The sequence below is a fragment of the Phacochoerus africanus genome, chromosome 10, assembly GCF_016906955.1.
Source record: "Phacochoerus africanus isolate WHEZ1 chromosome 10, ROS_Pafr_v1, whole genome shotgun sequence".
Taxonomy (NCBI): Eukaryota; Metazoa; Chordata; class Mammalia; order Artiodactyla; family Suidae; genus Phacochoerus; species Phacochoerus africanus.
Window position 1 is genome coordinate 102,206,964 of NC_062553.1, and position 20,099 is coordinate 102,227,062.

The 20,099-nt window shown below is 38.5% G+C and overlaps 2 protein-coding genes across 5 annotated transcripts; one reads left to right on the top strand and one right to left on the bottom strand.

Annotated features, from left to right (window-relative positions):
- The first annotated feature begins 50 nt into the window (after positions 1-50).
- CCNA2 (cyclin A2) lies at positions 51-6,651 on the top strand. The gene is made up of 8 exons (XM_047797992.1): positions 51-978; positions 1,727-1,970; positions 3,511-3,623; positions 3,817-4,040; positions 4,659-4,866; positions 5,308-5,421; positions 5,817-5,950; positions 6,314-6,651. The coding sequence occupies exons 1-8, from the start codon at positions 766-768 to the stop codon at positions 6,360-6,362; spliced, it is 1,299 nt and encodes a 432-aa protein (XP_047653948.1). The 5' UTR covers positions 51-765; the 3' UTR covers positions 6,363-6,651.
- On the bottom strand, positions 2,870-18,489 carry EXOSC9 (exosome component 9). 4 transcript variants are annotated; one of them, XM_047797989.1, is made up of 13 exons: positions 18,320-18,489; positions 17,883-17,977; positions 16,769-16,888; positions 16,549-16,651; positions 15,522-15,659; positions 13,590-13,672; positions 12,279-12,411; positions 10,552-10,640; positions 9,759-9,905; positions 9,037-9,221; positions 7,772-7,850; positions 7,038-7,165; positions 2,870-2,888 (listed from the first exon to the last, which is right to left on the bottom strand). In XM_047797989.1, exons 1-12 carry the CDS (start codon positions 18,383-18,385, stop codon positions 7,081-7,083), a joined length of 1,323 nt encoding a protein of 440 aa, XP_047653945.1. In that variant the 5' UTR covers positions 18,386-18,489; the 3' UTR covers positions 2,870-2,888; positions 7,038-7,080. The 4 variants fall into 4 exon arrangements, with proteins under 4 accessions (XP_047653945.1, XP_047653944.1, XP_047653943.1 ...); XM_047797988.1 differs by lacking the exon at positions 2,870-2,888 and adding an exon at positions 5,980-6,128; XM_047797987.1 differs by lacking the exon at positions 2,870-2,888 and having other exon boundaries at positions 7,017-7,165.
- Positions 18,490-20,099: the final 1,610 nt, after the last annotated feature.

Here is a 20,099-nt window from a genome sequence, read left to right on the forward strand (position 1 = left end):
AGCAGTGTGTTAAATGACTTATGCACGTTATTTAATACTAAGGACACCTATATAACGCATAGACATTATTACTCCCAATTAACAGTTACAAAACTGAGAATCAACATTGAAGTGCTTGAACAAGATCACCGGGCCAGTAAGTGGGCGGATCAGATTTTAGACCTTGAGAAACTAGTCAGTCGAGCTAATTGGAGGTCCTGAGGCTAAAGGCCAAGGTGGCCCACTAATAATTGTTAAAATTTAATTCAGTTTATTCTAGAGACAGCCCTTGCCCTGAGACAGGGACCCCCTAGTGGCTCCGTTTAAAGTCACAATAAGCTTAGGCCCCGCCTCTCTGCGCAGCGCGGGCGTACTTCCTCCTGCGGCTCACCGACATTTCTTCGCCCCGCTCCGCCCCTGCTCGGTTTCCTTCGCGGCCGCCTTCACTTGCCTGCGACTGTGTCGCCCAGCGTGACGTCACGGGCCTTGGCCCTTATCATTGGTCCATTTCAATAGTCGCGGGCTACTTGAACTGCAGGAACAGCTGCCGCTCCGGCGGGCTGCTCGCTTCATTCCGGGGGCGTCCTTGACCCTGCACGCCCGGCAGCGCCTGCCTCCGGCTTTTGCAACCTCCTTGGTCCTGCACGATCCTGAGCAGGCGGGCGGGCAGGCTGGCCCGGGCTGTGGCGGGTAGGTAGGGCAGGAGTGTTCCTCGGCGGGTCGGCGGGACGCAGTGCACGCTGCTTGGCGCCGCAGGCTGATCCCGTCGCGCCCCCGGGAGCAGTGATGTTGGGCAGCTCCGCGCCCGGGCCTGTGGCCCGCGAGGCGGGCTCGGCGCTGCTAACATTGCAGCAGACGGCGCTCCAGGAGGACCAAGAGAACATCAACCCCGAGAAGGCTGCGACCGCCCAGCAGCCCCGGACCCGGGCTGGGCTGGCGGTACTGAAGGCCGGGAATTCACGGGGTCCAGCGCTGCAGCAGAGGCCTAAGACGCGACGGGTAAAGAGATGAGTTATTATCTGGAGGAGGGTGGGCCAAGCGGGAGTTTTGCATGGGTTTGGACCGCAGAGGAGAGTGGCGAGGTAGCATCTCCTGGGGTTTTTTCGGGAGGCCAGTGTCGGGGGTCCCTTTGACCTCTGGTTTTCTCGAGTGTGGGATGCCACATTACTCCCATTCGTTTCTCCCATTAGTCTCCCTGCCAGCACTATGCGTTTATGTTGCCTGTCTGCTCTATTGAGAGTATTTTGCTATATATAATAATGATCAAACCAAATCCTCCGACGTTGAGTATGTTAAGTACGGTCTTTGCCGCCTCCGCGCCTTTCTCTCAGCTTTTAGGCCCCAGGCATTGACCGGACCTCCTTCATGCTACCCACATAATTAAGAGATTACCTCTACTTTAGAAAAAGGTATAAAAAATACTTTGCTTTTGGGCAATTCCGCCATCTTACCGAATTTGCTCTGTTGCTCCACCCTGGGGCGAAAGAGGTAAACCACTTTTTTGCCATTTCTCCTAAATTTGGCATCTTTTGGTCTGCCCCACCACCTATCTTAGCCCTGATTATTTTTGTGTAATCCGTTAGTGTGACTCTAAAACCTCTGCAGGAACGCATACTCAAATTTCCTTGCCTGAATTTTGCCCCATAAAGTTTAATTTTCCTGATAGAGTATTTGGAAGTAAATGCAGTATAAGGGGATGAAAGCCAAATTCCATTTAATAGACTCAAAGCCAGTTATTTCTTTTTAGGTTGCGCCTCTTAAGGATCTTCCTATAAATGATGAGCATGTCACTGTTCCTCCTTGGAAAGCAAACAGTAAACAACCTGCATTTACCATTCATGTGGATGAAGCAGAAGAAGAGACTCAAAAGAGGCCAGCTGAATCTAAAAAACCAGAAAGTGAAGATGTCCTGGCTTTTAATTCAGCTGTTACTTTACCTGGACCAAGAAAACCACTGGTACCTCTTGATTACCCAATGGATGGTAGTTTTGGTAAGTTTTAAAGAATATCTGTATCAAATAAATGTAGTCATAATTATTGCATAGGTAAGTTTAGAAAGGCTGTGACTTACTTCAGGTCTCACAGTTTATCCATGACCTAGTGACCTACAAAAGGATCTTAATCCTATACTCTCTGGTACACTATTAATCACATCAGTTTTATTAGATCTCAAACACTTACTTTAATCTGACCCTGGACATGTTGCTTGATTGGGAGAATATATTTCAATTGTATTCTTAAGATTCACTTTGTATATACCATTTCAAAGAGTGCTATTTGAGGATGTAGTTTAAATATTGTGATCAGGAGTTCCCGTTGTGGCGCAGCGGAAACGAATCCGACTAGGAACCATGAGGTTTTGGGTTCAATCCCTGGCCTTGCTCAGTGGGTTAAGGATCCAGTGTTGCCATGAGCTGTGGTGTAGGTCGCAGACGTGGCTTGGATCCCACGTTGCTATGGCTCTGGCGTAGGTTGGCAGCTACATCTCTGATTAGACCCCTACCTGGGAACCTCCATATGCAGTCGGTGAGGCCCTAAAAAGACAAAAGACAAAAAATATATGTTGTGATCAACATCTCTTCCAGCTTTAAACTTTTGTTTAAAACCAGTCTGAGTGATTGTCTGACACCAGGGAGGGACATGGTTATCCTGTGAGTCACAGTTGAACTATGCTTTTTTGTACTTTACCACATATAATAGATGGGCTCACTAAATCTAGTATATTTTAGTTCTGTCAATGAGAGGTATAGCAGGGAAGTCCTTTGAAAATAAAATAATTTGTGTACTTTTATTTAAAATGTACAGGAGTTCCCTTGCGGCTCAGTGGGTTAAGGACCTGGTGTTGCCATGTTGTGACTGGTTACAGCTGTGGGAGGGTTCCATCTCTGGCCTGGTAGTTGCCACATGCCCTAAAAAGACCAAAAAAAAAAAAAAGAAAAAAGAAAAAAGTAAAATTTACAACAAATTTTAACCTCAGATTAAACCTTGAAGTAAAAACATTAATGGCTGATACTTTTTGCCTCCAAAGATAATCTAAATTTACAACAAAGAAGCTCCCCTTGATTGTAGTGTTAATAGGTTGGAACTGCCCATAACAAATATAATTCTCTTTAGCACACGTTAGCCTTCTAGTTACTGTCTAGATTGTGCTTTGAATACGTCAGACTTTGGGGTCTGTAAGCTCCCTTATGACAAATCCTAGGTATTACCCCAAAACTTGATTTTAACTTGTCCTGACAGAACCGTTGTACTCCTGTCATGGGAGATGAAGGATACTTTAACAAAATATCTTTTCCTCAAATTCTTTTTCCTGTTAATGGCTTATCAGTATTTTTTTTTCTTGTTAAAATCATTCCAAAGCTAGGTGGACAGAGGTACGAAAATCAGAGTGAAATCCTCTATGTATTTTGTCATAAGAAGCTCTTTTTAGTTGGATAAAATAAATGCTTTGGTAGTATGGGACTCCTTACAAGGAGCTTTAATTAGGTAGAAAATTAAAAGTAACTTAATCTTATTTCTTAATTCTCCTAGAGTCACCACATACTATGGACATGTCAATTGTATTGGAAGATGAAAAGCCAGTGAGTGTTAATGAAGTTCCAGACTACCATGAGGACATTCACACATACCTTAGGGAAATGGAGGTAAAGGCTCTCTAAATCTTCTTATACTGCTGTTTATTCAGTGGTGAAATGAAATTGAGGGTAATGTTTTAAATTTTTTAATTGCCAGTGGATTACTCTTAGGCTATACCTATGTTTCCAGCATGTAGCATCTCCTAATGGTAGAATAATCTAATTGCAGTTTTAACACTATACTAAATAACTTTCTCAACAGGTTAAATGTAAGCCTAAAGTGGGTTACATGAAGAAACAGCCAGACATTACTAACAGTATGAGGGCTATCCTCGTGGACTGGTTAGTTGAAGTAGGAGAAGAATATAAACTACAGAATGAGACCCTGCATTTGGCTGTGAACTACATTGATAGGTTTCTTTCATCGATGTCTGTGTTGAGAGGAAAACTTCAGCTTGTGGGCACTGCTGCTATGCTGTTGGCCTCGTAAGTCCAACTTGGTTTGTTGGATTTAAAGTGATTCATAGTATCTTTCTATTTAGGCAAGAAATGTGATTTTTAAAGTGTGACATTTTAAAACTTATACTACACAATGCAAAGTCAGTGACTACTTTAGGGGTGGTGGTGAGGGTGAAAATTTTTAAATTTCAGACATTCGTTTTCCTAGTTCTGGATTTGAGGGCACATTGAATGAACATATAGATTACAAAGTGGCTCCTTCCACTGGAAAGTATTTTCTGGTATATAAGCAAAGTCTTATTTTTCTCCCCATTAAGACATGAAAACTAAAAACTAAAATATAAAGCATTTATTTTTCTAAGAAACTTTCCTACATTTTCAGTTTCTTGGTGAACTCTGGTACTGTTTCCATCTTGGAAAGTCTCTTGCCTCATTTATTTCCTTTGACTGCAGTGGGAGAAATATTTGGGTCTTAATTAGCATTTACACAGTCTCTGCTAGAAATGGTCAATTATCAGTGGAAATAAGCAACTGGTGGTAAGTACAGGCTTTGGATTTGTTTTATTCTACTTAAGGAATTTCAAGTTGGGGTAAACTTGCTTTTCTTTTAGGAGGACTAATTACTTAAAACTTCTTTCATTGTAGAAAATTTGAAGAAATATATCCCCCAGAAGTAGCGGAGTTTGTATACATTACAGATGACACTTATACTAAGAAACAAGTTCTGAGAATGGAGCACCTCGTTTTGAAAGTCCTTGCTTTTGACTTAGCTGCACCAACAATAAATCAGTTTCTTACCCAGTACTTTCTGCACCAGCAGTCTGCAAACTGCAAAGTTGAAAGTTTAGCCATGGTAAGTTCTTTTCATGTTGTTGAATGAAGATCCTGAGGTTACAATTAGGGGTAAACTGTAGTTTCATTATCCAGCCTTGGTCAAGGGATTTAGTACTTCGGGGATAGACTAGTGCCACAGTATGAAAGAAAGCCTATCACCAGCAAAAAGGAATATAAATTGAGAAAGCACTAGGGGTGGCGCTATGACGATGAAGTCCCCGGAAATGATAGCCAAAAGAGTTGATTTAAGAGCTATTAGAGGAACTATACATGATGGGAATGAAGCAAAAACACTGATAGTGGATATATTTAAAGATGTGGCTATGGATTTTTTTTCCCCTATGGTTGCTTTAGAGCAGTTTTAAAAGACAGAAAAAAAAAAAAAATGTAAGACCAGAACGCAAGGATTTCAAGTTTGAAATCCTTAGGATCATAAAATGTTTTTTTTTTTTTCTTCCAGTTTTTGGGAGAGTTAAGTTTGATAGATGCTGACCCGTACCTAAAGTATTTGCCATCAGTTACTGCTGCAGCAGCCTTTCATTTAGCACTCTACACAGTCACGGGACAAAGCTGGGTATGTATTACAACATCTTTACACATCTACCTTATGGCTTAAATGTTTATGCCACATAGACAACTGATGGTTGTCCAGATGTACTGAACTGAAAGAGTTGTTCAACACTGTTTAAAGCATAAAACGTCTTGTTGTACCTGTTTAAAAGCATCTATTTTTTAGGTTGAAAGCTTAGTTATTACTTGGACTAGAAACATGTGCTTGTGCTTAAAGGATTTGGCAGGGAAAATAGTAAAAACTGAAGTCCAAAAAAAAGAGCTTGAGAAAACTGGAAGATGTTAGTTGGGGGGTGTTAGTAATGAAGTTTAACAAAACTCAAGCTTAATGCCAACTACTAATTTGTGTTTAGTGTCTCTTACTAAAAATGAGACTCAATGGTTCTCTCCCTCCTGTAGCCTGAATCATTAGTACAAAAGACTGGATATACGCTGGAAACGCTTAAGCCTTGTCTCCTGGACCTTCACCAGACCTACCTCAGAGCACCACAGCATGCACAACAGTCAATAAGAGAGAAGTACAAAAATTCCAAGTAAGAATGAACAACAATGGATACTAAAAAAGCTTGCTTTCCAGGCTATCGTATGGTTCAGAGATCCCTGACATTTTAACTTTATTAGGGGATTCACAAATCAGGCACAGCCTCCCCAGGCAGCTCTTCTCTTGGCAAGCCATGTGTTTTGATTAGGTTGTAGTTAAAGGTTTCTGTCCTGTATTTGAGGAAGAGGGGAGAGGAATGAGCATGCATGCAAATTTGGGGTACTAGACAATGATTTTATAACCATTAATTCAAGTAGACAGAACTAGCATCTGTGAGTTCCTAGTGTGTATCATTTCACGATCTGCTTCACGCAATGAATATTTACTAAAAATGGATTTTTTTCCCTACTTACAGGTATCATGGTGTTTCTCTCCTCAACCCACCAGAGACACTAAATATTTAACAGTGAAAGACTGCCTTTGTTTTCTAAGATGTAAATCACTCTAAGTATATGGTGTACAGATTTTTTTTTTAGGTTTTAATTTTACAATCATTTCTGAATATGGTCAAGTATGGTCAAGTTATGGTCAAGTACAAATTATGGTATCTATCACTTTTTAAATGGTTTTAATTTGTATATCTTTTGTACATGTAACTATCTTAGATATTTGGCTAATTTTAAGTGGCTTTTGTTAAAGTATTAATGATGCCAGCTGCCAGGATATTAAGAATTAATAAATTGATTTGGAAAACTTGGTTTGTAAGTCAAATTTAATCTGAAGTAAAATTTGACTTTAAGATTTCACTCAGGAAAACCATGGTTTACTAAACCATGGGAGGGGCTGGGGAGCCTTCTCTCTGACAGACAGGTGCTGACATTCACTCCCCTAAGGAACTGGGCCAACTGGCTGACTCTTCCACGCCGTTGTACACATGCTATGAAATGCTTTTTCACTCAACAATTTATACACTTGACCTAACAAAGTGACAGCTATTTAAAACCTGTTTTAAAAGTTCTCCAGAGGTTTATTTTAAAGCATAATGTGGGGGGGGGGGAGAAAAAACTGTATAAAGAAGTAGCTAGATTTTATAATGGATTTGTGAATAACACCCAAGGTTGTTAACACTGAATAAATACCTTTTTAATAGTTATATACACAAAATATACAACTATGTGTACTTTAATTAGCAGTTCTCTTCTTTTTTCTCTTTTTCACTGGTTTTTTACTTAGTCCTTTTTCTTGTGTTGCATGGATAGTCTGTGTTCTGTGAACAAAGTAAATTTAACAATGTTAGTACTGGGAGCTGACTCCACAGATGATTTACCAGTCTTATATCAGTGTGCTGATTCAAACTTTACTTTTTCCAGTAGGATATAACATTTGCCATCTGTGCCAGAATACTGTAACCTTGAAAAGCATCCAAGCTGTTCTATAGAATTTATAGACATATAGTCCTAATGTCTATAAATCTCAGGCTAAAGAAACCACAGGAAAAACATCTGGATTGCTGATTTCTGTTTATAGTAGGATAAGATGATACTAAAACTAGAGGGTAAGCCTCTTAGCAGGTTGTGAGTACGTAGGGAGTTCCTGTCATGGCACAGTGGGAACAAAATCTGATCAGGAACCATGAGATTGCAGGTTCAATCCCTGGCCTCATTCAGGGGATTAAGGATCTGGTGTTGCCATGAGCTGTGGTGTAGATTGCAGACGCAGCTCGGATCTCATGCTGTGGCTGTGGTGTAGGCATGCAGCTGTAGCTCCAATTTGACCCCTAGCCTGAGAACCTCCATATGCTGTGGGTGAGGCCCTAAAAAGCAAAAAATAAATAAGGAGTCTTAAGTATATGTATACACTTGAAATTTATTACCTTATTTTCTTTGGGTTCTTATCTGGTTCTAAGATGATCATTTCTTCTTCTTCACTGTCTGAGAGTACAATTGGGGCATCTTTAAAGAAATGTTAACAAAAGAATATACATAATTCTTTGGAAAATTTCCACATGCATTTATATCAACTACCTCTATTAAGATAAAGAGCCCAAGCAATTCTGTGTGGAGGCTTACTGATTTACTAAAAAATATTCTGGTTATCTAAACATTTTGATACATGTCAATCAAAAAGATCTCTTCTATACAACCAATTTGGAAACTGAAGTCAGTATGCCAAATGAACTGCTTGAGTTACTTTTTAGAATCTGCTGATTTCATGGGCACAGCCCGCCCCCACAAAAAGGCACATACATTCCAAAAGATGTTTTTGCCAAATCCCTTCAGAAATGTCCCAATTTACACTCCACCCATTTTCCAATACATACTTGTATTTGAGAATAATTTGCATTCTCCCCTGAACGTTATTTCATCTAGCCAGTAACTAAATGTCTAACCATTAACCTTATTAACAGATTAGATTCACTCACAGACCCTGTGTTTAAGCAGCTGGTGTCAGTGTAATGTATAATACTATGTAACCACTGGGAAACCTAAATAAGATTCCCAATCAATGGGGTTTTTTTCCCCTTACAAAACCCTCCAGAAAGTCCTCAGTAATATTTACAAGCAATAATCTCTTTCCTTGAAGGCAGGCAGAAATGTGCAATACATAACCTAAACAATGCCACCTTCACTATTTTCTCAGCCAGATTGAGTAACTGCACCTTTGATTTCTCTTTTTACAGTTCATGATTTTCTAGTATGAACCAAGTCAGAATTTGGTTTCCTTTAAAATATCTACAGGTGAGAACAATTTCACTAATTCTACACTTTTCAGAATGCAAAGAACATCAGGACCCTCCAGTATTCATGTACTTTTAGAATTTTCTATGTTCTAATGCTGCTCTAATATGGTAGCCACATGTGGCCCTATGTGACTTTAAAGCAACTAAAATTGAGTTCCCCATACAAGCCACATTTCACTGCTCAATAGCCACATGTGCCTTGTGGCTAACACACTACTGTGTAGATATAGAACATTTCTTACACTGCAGCAAAGAGTTCTGTTTGGACAGTATTTCTCTAATATATGTTGCAATATTGCCTTTTTGTTTAAATCACAGGTTATTTAGCCCCTCTAAAAAAGCAATTGCTAATATAAAAATAAGATCTCTATAATCAGGAGATATACAGTTTCACATACCTTGGCTTCCAATATTAGAGATTTCTACTCCAGTGTCCGTTTTTATACTATCAAGAATGATAGCTTCATCACTGCCACCTTCATCCTCATCTTCCTTCTCAGAGTCTTCAAGATCACCCCAGGAGTTTTCTATTCCCTCTCCAATCTGGGCAGTTCCAGGAGTCCACAGCACAGGTTTAGAAACACTTAGCAAGTTAAGAAAACTGAGTAACAAAAATATGGCTACTTGATGCAGTGTCAGAAAAGATGAGAATGAAAGCTTTTTTAAGATTGAAGTGTGCTTCAAATTCTTAGGGAAAAAAAATTTACTAATAGTTATTATAGTATGGATTGCTGAATAATGAAGAAGAAAAATGTATAAATCAGGTGAAAATTTTATGGACACAATGGGTGAGAAATAGCAAGAGACTGGCTGTGAACATTGTAATTAATTTGGTGAATGAATAATAATGGACAGCCACTGAGATTAAGGAAAATGAAATATTGTAAATTGACTCTTGAAATTAAGATAATTTTCTGGGTTTTGCAAGATAGTTAAAGAGAAAGTGGATATTCTACCATCAATGACTCATCACTATCTTGTATCTTAAATGTTTGCTCTAACAAAGTACAGTGTTTCAGAAAACAAATTTCAGTATGCACATACTTCACAATGCCTTAACAATGCCCAAAATGTTACGAATCTCCTCGTTGTCACTGAAAAAAACACCCAGTAAAGATACACTTCTAAAGGAGGTTCAGCTTCAGAAATGATTTCTTCTGCTTTCTCCTCTACATCGGAAGTATCAATAGGGGCCTTTTCCATTTTAAATGCTGTGATTCTTTGATTTGCTATAGACTCCGCAAAACCAAACTTTCCGCCTTCTTTCCTGTGTGGTTTTTTTTTTTTTTTCCAGGGGAGTAGGGAGGGAAAGGGGAATGAGAGGAGAGAAGAAAGGAAGGGAAAGAAAACGTTAACTATTTTAGCCTTTTGAATGAGAAATATTGGATAAGAAACTAACCTCACCAATTTATTATGCCTATCGAGAGAGAATAAAAAGTTACCATAGTTAACCATTTATAAAACTAGGTGCCAGCCACGTGCTATATGCTTAAAGTGTATTATTTCCCAATCCTCAAACACCAGGGAGGCATCAACTTCCCCTATTATAGAATATAGGTAAGTGCTGAGATAGAGCTGTTGCTTAATGTCACACAGTAAGAAGAGACAGGAATTACCCCAACTTGTGTTCTGTTAATGTTACTGGATTCTTTTTTCTCTAAGAAATTGTTAATTAATCTTTTTAAAAGAAAAATATTACGTGGCTTTTCAATACAGATTATGTTTAAATTGGAAAACAATATAATAAACAGTTGGATCAACTCTGAAAAATCATTAAGTAGTATACTCACTGAGATTAACAGGTAAGAAAAGACTTGAGTTTTAAAAACTGTATGGTTATGCTTGTAAGAGAGAAGTGCTTAACAGAAAAATCTATAAAAAGACCATTCAGGTCTAAAAAAAATTAAACTTACCTAACTTTCTGGTCGTTCTCCAAAGCTTTCTGTATTAGCTCTGTAATTTCCAGAACTTTCACACCAGCTATTTTACTACACCTCAAAACCTATTATAAAAGTGAACTGTTACTCACAGACTTAGAAAACAAACTTATGGTTACCAAAGGGGAAAGGTAGCAGGGAAGGATGGACTGGAGCTTTGCGACTGGCATATGTACACTACTGTATATGGAATGCATGGTCAGTGGAGACCTGCTGCATAGCACAGGGAACTCTACTCAATATTCTGTGATAACCTCTGTGGGAAAAGAATGTGAAAAAGAATGGATTTATATGTATAACTGAATCACTTTGTTGTACAGCAGGAATTATAACACTGTAAATCGACTACTTTTCAATAAAACCAAAAAAGTGAACTCTGTTATTTAAAGACAAGTCATATAGCTTTTATATAAAAACATGAGATTGTTTTTCTATCTTTACAATTTAAGCCTTTTCCCCCCTAAATACTAAAATACAATGCAGTAAACACAAGTTAGCGGAAAATATGAAAGATAATATGAAAGTTTTTGATTTGCTTTTTAATGGCCACACCTGTAGCATATGGATGTTCCCAGGCTAGGAACTGAATCTGAGCCACAGCTGCCCCAACTGGGAATCCTTTAACCCACTGTGCTGGTGGGGGATCAAACTTGCACTTCCATAGCAACTTGAACCACTGCAGTCAGGTTCTTAACTCACTGTGCCACAGTGGAAACTCCTGTGAGATATTTTAAAATGTTAAGGGAACTGACCCCAAAACTGTTCAATGATAATGTAAAAGATACCACACAAGAGGCCACAAACAACATATGCACAAGGATGCACTAACTTCGTGTGTGATCCAGAGCTCTGTTCAGGACAGTGCTGTACAGTGTCCCCTGTGAAGCTTTTATAAAGCTAAAATCCCTAGGCTTCAGGGACCTAAAGGATCAGAATCTATGGAAATAGGGATCTGGTAGTGGCCATGATGCTGGTAATAAGGACAATGATGATAACAAAAACAATTACTGCACATTTAATATATGCTATACAGTACATTATATCCATATCTATACTTATATCCTCCCATCAAGAAGGTGCTGACCTATTTTACAGATAAAGAGACAAAGGCACAAAATGAAATCATCTGCCAAAGTCAGTAAGGCAGAACTGGAATTCCAATTAAGCAGTCTCTATGTTCTTAATCAGCTACATTATGTGCTACACGGCAATCTATGTTCTGAAAGTCCCCCATGTGACTCTTCTATGTAGCAAGATTTGAGAACTACTGCTCACCATAGGCAAATTCCAAAAGTAGAACTATCTTTTTACCTTTTTCTATTTTTTGACACTTTAAAAAAAAATAGGGATATAAATCTCTCCTCACCAGAAGAAAAAAAGTATTCCTCTATCTAGAAGGGTTAGACTCTGGAAGGCCATATACAGGAGCCACAAGTCAACAGAGTACTGAAGCCAGATTCTAATACACCCTAGAATCAATCAGTCATTGAAAACATCAGTTGGATTTTAATTAAAAATTAAAAAAAGCTTCTAAGAAGGCCTTTTTTTTTTTTTTTTTTTGGCCTTTCTCATGACACGGGCATACAGAAGTTCATGGGCCAGGAATCAAACCCAAGCCACAGCAGTGACAACACCGAATTCTGAACCACTAGGCCACCAAGAGACTTATTTATTCTTAATGGAACATTAATCAAAGCACTGACCTGATCTTTTAGCAGCATTATCCCACCACTGGATTGGATGGTACAAATCTCTCGATGCTTATTCATGGCAATCACCAGCAAGCCATCCATTACACGTTCTTCTCGTTCATTGGGATCCACCAATAAATATGTCCTGAAAGGAATGTTAAATGGACCTGAACAAACCTAAGACTTCAGTGCTTGTCAATTTTAAGATAATGGATATTTTAAAAAAAAAGATGGCATTATAATAAAGTCAACACAGTGAAGACCTGCGCTTATGAATCTGAGTCACTTTAATGTGAAAAGAGACAAGAGAATTACTATAACATTAATTTGGTTAATTTTTTAAAGTTACCCTAATATCCTGTACTTTGAGATTCTTGCAGGTTCTGCTAACGGCTCATTAAAAAAATACTATTTCTGCACTGTACAAAGTTAGACTCCCAATCACATGTGGTGACTGAGCCCTTGAAATGAGATGCATGATTAGTGTAAAATACTGGATTTCAAAGACTTAGTAGAAATAAAAGAATGTAAAGGATCTAATGAATAGTTTTTAAGATACTGATTCCATGTTAAAATAAGATATATTTTAGATATACTAAGTAAAATAAAATACATCAAAATTAATTTTACCTGTTTTTTTTTTTTCACCTTTTTCGGTGGCTACCAAAATTATATATATGATTCATGTCACAATTTTATCAGACAGTGCTATTTTATTTCCCTCTAATAAACTTCTATAGTGCAATGACTAAAAGATGAAAGCTTTTTTCTAACTCTAATTCATAAAATTGCTAAAATATTTGTATCTCCCTTTGTTTCTAAAGAGATTTCAAGACTCAAGGTTTCATTTAAAGGCGTCTTACATGGACCTAAGATTCTGGGTTTTCTGTGGTAGGAGGGACTAGCAGTTAGTTGAAAAGAAACTGCTAGAGAGCAGAAGGAAATTAGATTTTTTTCCCATTTGGGAACATTCCCCCTGTGACCTGCTCGTACCCATAACTATTCCATCTAATACCCTCTTCTATATCCTCCAAAGTCCTCTTCCATTAATTCACAGTAATTCTCACCCTACTTCCCAAATTAGAGCCTAACATCAATGCATCTCTAAGAAAGATACACTACCATGCTGCAGGAAACTCATAAATTTGTAAGTATGCCATGAAAAAAATGTGAAGTCTCTCCATTATAGTAGAGTTTGTCACTTCTACTGAGAAGGCTTTTTGACAACTAATGCCCTCACAAAAAAAGAAAAGAACTATGAGTAGAACAAAAAAGTTCCTAGCTATATTTATAATTCTGGCCCACAACAAAGACATGACTTACCCTTGCTGAAAGAAGGCAAAACTGACACAAATGGGCATGTGGTGGATGCTCAATGGTACAGGGTCACGTTCCTCAGGTGTGTACTGTTTGAAAATAAGTTTCAGTAATTACGGTCGCTGAGTTATAAACATAAAAAAAAATCATCCTGTAAAATGCCTTTAATCCTCAGTGAGTACCTAAGTAACTTCTTTTGCAATTACTTGTTTGACTTTGCCATTCACAATCCTTAAAACTTTATGCACATATGAAAAAGATTTATTGAGGTATAATTTACATGCCATAAAATCCACTAATCATGAGTAAATGATTCACTTTTTAGTAAATATAGTTACGTAACTATCACCACAATCCATTTTTTAAACATTCTTTTTACTTCCTTCAATTCCCTTGAGCCTGTTTGCTGTTAATTATCACTCTCACTCCCAGCCCAAAGCAACCACTGATCTACTTTCTCTCTCTAAATCTGCCTTGTAGGGGAGTCAAACAATTTTTAGCCTTTGCATCTGCCTCCTTTTAACGCATGTTTCATCCACCTTGCAGTATACATCACATCAGTAGTCTGGTCTTTTTTACTGCTGTATTTCGCCGAATAGATAGGTATACCACACTCTGTTTTTCCTCTCACTAGCTGATGAACATTTGGATAGTTTCCAGTTTGGGGCTGTAACAAATGATGCCACTAACAACATTCACATTTTCCTTGGGTAGATTCTTAGATATAGAATTGCTAGGCGATATGAATTATGCTTACTTTTTTTTTTTTTTTTGGTCTTTTTGCTATTTCTTTGGGCCGCTCCCACTGCATATGGAGGTTCCCAGGCTAGGGGTCGAATCAGAGCTGTAGCCACTGGCCTATGCCAGAGCCACAGCAACGTGGGATCCGAGCCGCGTCTGCAACCTACACCACAGCTCACGGCAATGCCGGATCCTTAACCCACTGAGCAAGGGCAGGGACCGAACCCGCAACCTCATGGTTCCTAGTCGGATTCGTTAACCACTGTGCCACGACGGGAACTCCAGAATTATGCTTATCTTTTTAAGAAACTGCTAAACTCTTCTAACATGGCTGTGCCACTTTACCACCAGTAATAACTCTGCAGTATTTTTTAATTGATGTCTTTTTAATCTACTCATTGCCCTCCACTTTCTTACTTCCTTATACCAACTCCCTTCTCTAAAAGAACATGGCTCTATTACTAATAAAATTTTGTCCACACCTCTAAGTCTTTCAAGAATCTGCTCTAGTCTAATTCCTAAAAGCAGCATCATGAATGATAGCCTAGACAATCTGGGCATCTGATACTTCCTTTTGTAATTTGAGGACTCCAATTACCACAACAGTGCACTTTCATTATTCTAGCACATAGCTTATATCAAATTGAAATTAACATGCTTTGCACAAAAGAAAGGACAATGTAAATAGTATATGTCCACAGTTTTCAGTACTTATACTAGCACCATTACTATCACCTGGGAATTCTGTTAGAAGGACAAATGCATGGGTCCTACCCTCACTCCAAGAATGGAAACTAGTAATACGTTTTTAAAATCCTTTTAGGTGTTTCTGATGGGTTTTTGTCACAGAATAAGAACAAGCATCTCACTGTGAAAACACTGAGAATTATGTATTTTTCACACATGCCACCTAAGCATAAGCCAACCACTTCATCTAATGCTCAATCCAAAGAAGTCACCGGGTTTTATTCTAGAAAACCAGGGTAAGGTATGCTTTCATTGACAAATAGTTCAATATTGGAGATTTAAGAGATTTCAAGGGCAAGTATGACTATATTTAGTTCTTGTCTTGCTAACAAATTTTAGAACATACTTAACTACTATTTACAACAAGGCTCATTAAAAACAACTTGTCTGCATGTCAAAGATACTCATTCATTCATAAGAAGGAACCTGGCTCACATCATGGGAACTTACCAGTGTTACTTCATCTCCTTGGACAGAGACATCAGGCCTTCGGAAGTGACATAAGGCTACAATTGCAGCAATGCTGGCAGCATCAATAATATTTCCATCATGATTTAATAAATGTAGGTCCACACGTATTTGCCAAACCTGAATGTGAATTTAAAACAAAAATAAATCCCGTATGATCACAACCAGGTTACTTATAAAGAAAGTTAACACTATGTGCAAATTTTTCTCTTTAAAAAGTTAATCCTTCTATTCTATTAATATATTTAGAAAAAATGTTAAGCCAGACAGACATCCAAAATATCAGTAGTTTACTTTTCTGAGTCATCTGACAACAGTAAAATATATACTCTGAATAAACAGAACCACTCCATACTGAGTGCTAAGATTCCCCTAATTCCAAGCCTATTTATATTGTGTCTCCTAACTCAAAAACCTCAAACTCTTAGGTTTTACTTAACAAATATATATGATAACCTTAGAAGTAATGCAAATAAAAGTATCTTATTCAAGTATGGAATGTCGAAAGTCTGAGTGACTTCTCAGGAGTCAAAAAGATAGTGAAAATACCCTAATCAAGAATAAAGTTCTCATATTACCATGTAGCAGAATATATTGAGAGTAAGACTTCCAACATCAGATTACCACTGACTCACTATTGAGCCCTGTATATGTCAATAAACCTATCCAGATGAAGGATTTAATCACTTCATCATCAATTAAAAAAGGAAAACATTACCTGCTTCTATCAACTCACTTAAGAAAATAAGTGAAAATATGTGGAAAACCATAGATTCTCTGATTAAGAAATCTGTATACAAATCCAAGTTGCTACTTTTACCAATATTTTTTGTACCTCCAAAGAGAGATAGCATAATATTCTATGGGTAGCACTCAGGAACATGTGAACTGAAGTGAACTAATATAAAACTGAATTAATTGAAGCTCTTGAGAATACAAGTATAGAGACAGGGATCCATCAATCAACAATACTCATCCTATGATTAAGAATTTTGGGCATATTCCCCACCTTTTCACCAGCAACAACACAGAGAGATTCAGTGTCTATACACTTCGAATTTCTTAGACATCTTTCCAAGAGGCGATTCAACTTCACCAAGAGATCTGACTGCCTATGAAAATAGGAATGGGCTAAATGTTATGAAATCTAACACCAGGCATTAAAACAACAGTTCACCCCTATTAGGCTCTCCTCTGGCTAAAGCAGCTTAAGAAAAAGATTTAAATACCTTCCAGGTTCAAAAGCTGGGGCAGCCATCTGAGAGAGTTCAAGGTTAAAAAAAAGAATACCTTCTGTTGCCCTATTGAGTTTTGGAGAAACAAGTTCACAGGAAACCTGTCCAAGCACTCTGCAAAGATAAAGTATAAATCTGTTAATTAAATGTATTTAATTTAAAAAAACAATTAAAAAAACACAAAACCTCAATTAGTTTCCAATAAGAAAAAGGAACTCTAAAAATTAAGTTTCAATCTTACACTACTTTTTGAGTAATAATATGTTTGGCATGATATACATTAGAGGTTGAAGTTACATACAAAGTATAGCAGTAGAACAGATACAGAAATACAGAGTTCCTGCAGGGGCTCAGGTCACTGTAGAGGCACAGGTTCAAACCCTGGCCAGGCAGAGTAGGTTAAGGATCCAGCATTGCCATAGCTGTGGCATAGGTTGCAGCTTCGGCTGGGATGTGATTCCTGGCCTGGGAACTTCTATATGTTGTGGGTATGGCAAGAAAAAAACATATATAAATACACCCATTTATATATACATTTATATTTTCTGTATACAAATAAAACTTATTGGCACAAAGAGATGACAGGAAAAAATCTCTTATTACAATATACGCTATTCCACAGATTTTAAAAAAGAGTCAATGATCCTGTTTTCTCTTTTCCAAAACAAATACTTAGTGATACAAGGCATGCAAACTTGAGACAAGAGTTTCCACATGGCATGGTTCACCAATATTATCCGAACAATTTTTTCACAACTTCCAAATGACTATTAAAAATCTAATTCTCACATCACCCAGGAAAAGGAGGAAAGTAGGCCCTACTTAATGACAAAAAAAATGAGAACAAATTCAGTGCAATCACTGCTGGTTGTATATATGATTCATAGAGGTCAGATAGAACTATGTGACACTCATGTCACAGAAAATATATTCATGAAAAAAATGTTAAATGTAACTATAAAACAAAAGTCTCACACTAAAGAAAACACAGTAATTTTTGGCAGCTAAACAAACAACTGTTCAGACTTCTTATCTGATTTGTAAACTGAATCAGTAAAGTCCTTTTAAATTTCTGTTGAGCTTATACTTAATTTGAATCCTTTGTTACCTTGTTTTTCCAAGTTCCACAATGCAGCACCCATAATCTGTTCCAAAAGAGATCTTGATGTTCCTATAATCATAGGTTTGCCTGCCATCCAGCCGCTGTAAGCACAATGTTTACTCGTTTATTCCTAATACAAATATTTACAGAGAAGATGCTTTGGGCCAGGCCCTGGGCTAAGCACTCGGAGGAAAGTGTGATCCTACCCACTCCAGAAAAGGAGAGTGGAAACGACGTGCTCGGGCACTGACAGTCGCTGGGGTGACTCGAGCCTTGAAATGACCCCACTGGAGCCAAATAAATACTGCGGGCTTAGAGAAACGCACCAGCCGCTCCACCACGGGCTCCCGGGGTCTCGAGAACTAGGTCGGCTCGCCCAAACTGGAAAGCCGCGGACCTCCGTGCGAGCAGCGCGCCCACGCAGCGCTATATGGCGGGCTTACCTTCTTCTCTTCGATGGCGCGAAGTAGAAAGCGGCGCTCGCAGTTTGAGAGTGGTGTTTCCTTCATGCTGTTGGGTCAGGGGACCCACAGCCACTGGAATTCGCGGGGAACAGGGAACTTCAACCTCTTCACGCGCGCTCCGCTCGCACCGCGGCGCAGAAGACTGACGTAATCAGCTCGGCGACTGAAACTGGGAAAGCAAAGGCTCCTGGGCCCGTGTTTTAGTGCGCAGGCTCAGAGCAAAGTAGGCTCGGGCTGATCTAGCCAAGAGAAAGGGAAGGAGGTGAAATTCTGAACCGAGATTTTTTTTTTTTTTTTTTTTGGTCATAAAACTTGGCGGGATAGGCCAGACAGGTATCATGGCTATTTTACAGATGAGGAAGGTTGAGATTTGACCCTAGAAACCTGCAGAGGCAGACTTTGCAGCAGATTCTTTGGAGAAACACTGGAATGACCAGGCATGTGAGCTGGGATATTATTTCTGGCTGACAGTGAAACCTCGTCGACCTGAGAAATTAACAATAATTGAGAATATTCGTAGTTTGTAACTAATAGTTTTAAAACTAATAGTGGCTGGAACGAAGTTTGCTGTTTATGTCTTGCAATCTCTCCAATTACTTTCAGGCGATAAACTTATTTTTATAGGCATAGAGGAACTTCAATGTGACTGTGCTGCCAACCACTCGGCTCTTGGTGAGATGCAATATCAAATAGTATAGAGCTTTCACTTAGGATAGAGTTTTTTCTGGATAAGCCCATCGTAAATCAGAAATACGTTAACACACCTAACCTAGGAACATCAAGGCTTAAACCAGCTTACCTTAAATGTGTTCAGAATACTTAAATTAGCCTACAGTTGGATAAAATCATCTAATACAAAGCCTAGTTTCTAATAAAGTGTTGAATATCTTACGTACTTTATTGAATATTGTATTGAAAGTGAGAGACAGAATAGTTGAATGGGTGCAGAATGGTTATGAGTTGTTTACTGGACTGCTACCTGGTAGCTGTGGTGGTTGCCACTGTCTAGCATGAGGGAGTATCCTGCTGCGTGTTCCTAGTCCGGGAAAAGGTCAAAATTTAAAAGTTAGAATATGTTTTCTACTGAATGTGTAATCACTTTTGAACCATCAGGAAATCCTAAGGGGAACCATTGTACATCCAGGACCATCTGTAGTAGAAAGCAGGAACTAACTCCAAAGTACTCAGATTCAAATTCTGACTCTGTCCTTGACTTGTTCTGTGACCCTGACCAATATAGCCTATATGCTTCACTTTGCTCATCTGCAAAATAGCAATGGTAAACCTATTTATCATGAGGTACCTCGAAACTCCTGTTAGTACATGTAAAATTCTTAGAACACTACCTGGCTTGGACTCAGCCACAAGTACAGTGTTCACATACTACTGTTTTGTTTCATTGGCTTTAGAGTGATAGGCAATGTAACCCCTATACAGTCTTCATTCTTCTTTTCTCTCCTCTCGAGTGAGACATCGTGGTCTCAGTTGGTACCACTTGCCATCTGCGCACTTAGTAAGTTACTTATATTATTTGTGAGGGCCTCCTGTGTCCCAAGAATTCAAGTACTGGATAAACAGGATGGACAAGATCCTGTCCTGTAAGGAATCTGTATTCTCTTTGGAGGAGAAAAACAAAAGTTATATAATTAAATATAACAATTTCACGTACTAAATACTATCTGAAAATGAGGAGGCTAGTTTAATAGAGCTAGTTGCAGGAAAAGGTCACTTTGTAGAGGTGACATTTGAGTTAAGTAAA